This window comes from Sinocyclocheilus grahami, unplaced genomic scaffold (assembly GCF_001515645.1).
Source record: "Sinocyclocheilus grahami isolate Dianchi unplaced genomic scaffold, SAMN03320097.WGS_v1.1 scaffold2516.1, whole genome shotgun sequence".
Taxonomy (NCBI): Eukaryota; Metazoa; Chordata; class Actinopteri; order Cypriniformes; family Cyprinidae; genus Sinocyclocheilus; species Sinocyclocheilus grahami.
In genome coordinates, this window is record NW_015507695.1 from 17,284 (window position 1) to 20,505 (window position 3,222).

The following is a 3,222-nucleotide window of genomic DNA, read 5'->3' on the forward strand; positions in this document are numbered from 1 at the left end:
TGACATTATAGACATTAATTCAGCTTGCACAACAAAATTCCATAAAAAAGCCTTATAATGAAACAAATGCATCATTTATCACCAAGTAATGTATCATTTGAACCAATATAAAGAAAATTAACACTCAACAAATATCAAAGCGTCATGATGACAAACTGATGTAATGGATTTATAATCATTGTATAAGTGTTACTGAAAGGGCCAAAGTAATTTACAGATTATTAAAAGCCACAAAACTAGTGGAAAATCCCCCCCAAAAAATTTGAACACGCACGCGCGCGCACGCGCACGCACACACACACAGGTCTTTATCCCTTTCAGCTGATTTAGGTGGTCAGAGCTTAGAGTTCATCCCTTCAAGTCCTGTCACCAAAAAGCCCGGAGAAACTCTGAATCTCTCATCTGGATTTGGATCTGGATTTGATTTTGGACAGTACGGCATGCACTGGATCAGACAGCCAGCAGGACAAACATTCATCTGGATGGGGGTTATCTGGTATGATGCCAGTAAAACAGTGTATGCTAAAAGTGTAGAGGGACGAATAGAGATCACTAGAGATAATTCAAACAGCATGGTGTATCTGAAACTCTCTGGTCTGACAACAGAAGATACAGCTCTATATTACTGTGCAAGAAATACACAATGATGCAGAAAAAGCACTGAGCTGTACAAAAACATGCCAGGGAGGAAAATGAGATTAAAACAACAACAACAACAACAACAATAGATGGCGCTGCAGCACAGTACAACTTTGATCCAAAGAAACAGACCAAAGAAAGACACCTTCTGCTAAAGGATCATATATCAGCCCATATTTCCCATTATTTGAATTACATGTGTGTTGCACTGTTCATACACAGAATCATATTTACTGTGTTGCATATGCAGTAATGTATGCAAATATTCCTCCTCCTCCTCTTTATTTGAGTATTAGGATGAAAAGAAGCAGCTTGTTCTCATTCGTCTCAAACCATGATCTCCTCATCTCTCTGGTTGTTGCTGCTGCTGGCAGCTGTTTCTTGTAAGTCATCGTAACTTCTATAGATAATTCATAATAAAAATGCTATGGTTATACATAATTATATCTCGAACATGTCCATATTTTTCATGGCCATGTCTGGTCATATTTTTCTCCTCAGGTGTCCACTGTGTTGAACTGACTCAGACTGATTCTATGGTCTTAAGTCCTGGTCAGGTTTTGACTCTGTCCTGTAAAATCTCTGGATATTTAGTGACTGACAGCAGCTACTGTACTGACTTCATTCGGCAGCCTGCAGGAAAAGCTCTGGAATGGGTTGGAGGGATGTGTGGTAGCGGTAACACATATTACAGTGATAAACTGAAAAGCAGATTTCAAATTACCAGAGAGTCTTCCAGCAACACAGTGACTCTGAAAGGACAGAATATGCAGACTGAGGACACAGCTGTGTATTACTGCGCCAGAGAGTCACAGTGACACAGAGCAGCTACTGCCTTGTTCAAAAATCACACTAGCACTCGGCACACAAATACTGTTATTATTAATAGCTTCAGATCTAGATTGACATCCTCCAAAATGACTGTTATGATAAAACATTATGTAGGTACAAATTATGTAAAATGAAATCATTAAAAAATACGGCTACACTTTATTTCGATAGTCCACTTTAGACATTCTATTAACTATAAGTAACTTTGTAACTACATGTCAACTAATTCTCATTAATTTGCAACTACATGTCTACTAACTCTCAGAGTAGACTGTTAGGGTTGGTTTAGGGTTAGTAGAATAAGTTGACAAAGAAAGTGTTAGCAGACAGTTTACTAATACTTTACTAACTGCTAATTGACATGTAGTTGCAAAGTTACTTACTGTTAATAGAATGTCTAAAGTGGACTATCGAAATAAAGTGTTACCAAAAATACTGAAATATTTAAACAAATCGTTAAATAAACAAATTTATAAATTGTGTCAATAAATTGCTACATAAAGATGAAGAGTATTAACAACCTGTCAATCAAAGCAGGTCAGTGTAATCAGCACTTTTCTACACTTTGAGATTTTCTTATTTTCTCATAAAAAAACAAAATAAAATAAAACCTCCAAAATAAAGCATAATACCTTAATCTCAGTAAACATTACATAATGAATTTTTGATTTTATACATTGCATAATGAAAGTGGATGAGCTCAGTGTAGACTAATTTCCCATCAATTCTTTTCAGTTTGAATGTGTGCAAAGGATTATGGGTGCTTGGAGGACACAAAGGATATACTTGATGCAACTTTCAAAATACGCTGAATGAAGAATGCAAAATGAAGGTTTCCTTCCAAGGATCCTTCAGAACTGAAATAGTCTTTGATAGCATTTGATGACATTGATATTGCTCAATACTGTTACAAATGGTCCACAGATCTAAGCTCATGTTACTGTAATTTACAGCATTTATTTCAGCCATCATTTTCTTTATATTTTTTAGATTAGAAAATAGAGTCATTGAGAACTTCATCTGCAAGTGTTAATAAAAAAACTCTTATTGTATAAAGCCAAGGCATGTTTGCTGAGTGAGAAAACGCACCCAAACTCACTAACAAGGAAACTGATTTTGAAAGGTGATGCCAGTGTTGTTAATTAAGTGACACTGATAACTATTACCCTGATGATAAAAAGACCCACAATTTAAAACACATCTTTTTTTTTCTTTTCCACAAACCAGTTAAGAGCAAACTCTGCTACACAGCCAATTTCATTGGTCAATTCAATCAAAAAGTAACCTGTTAAGAAAAGTTAAGACTTTATAGATACGGTTTCAGAAAAATCATCAATGGTATGATATTACATTTAAATGCAAATTGATGCAAACTAGTACTAAAATCAAATGAATGTTTATTTATTTTAAGATTGAGATATTGATTTTATAGTTTTATTTTAAATTTGTGTATATAATGATTTCTTTAAATATTAAACAACTACCAACTCAGTACAGTGTCATTGTCACACTTTGCTACTTAGGAAGCACGAGTAAACGAAAACAGGCTTTAAATCCACGGAACACGGGGTACATCAATACTGGGGACAGCAGGAAACACATCAGCATAACGAGTAGAACCGACAAAGGAAGACTACACAGACTGGGGCTAATAAACACAGGGCAATCAGGGGAACACAGGTGCATGGAATCATACTCAAATTAACACAAACATGAGAAGAAACTGGGTCACGGTGAGCAAAACACACACAG

General features: G+C 35.6%; 1 gene segment (V, D, J or C); it reads left to right on the top strand.

The window, feature by feature from the left end:
* The first annotated feature begins 973 nt into the window (after positions 1 to 973).
* On the top strand, positions 974 to 1,457 carry LOC107575225 (Ig heavy chain V region 914-like). The segment is given in 2 exon segments: positions 974 to 1,022; positions 1,141 to 1,457. Coding segments are annotated over 2 exon segments (366 nt in total).
* Positions 1,458 to 3,222: the final 1,765 nt, after the last annotated feature.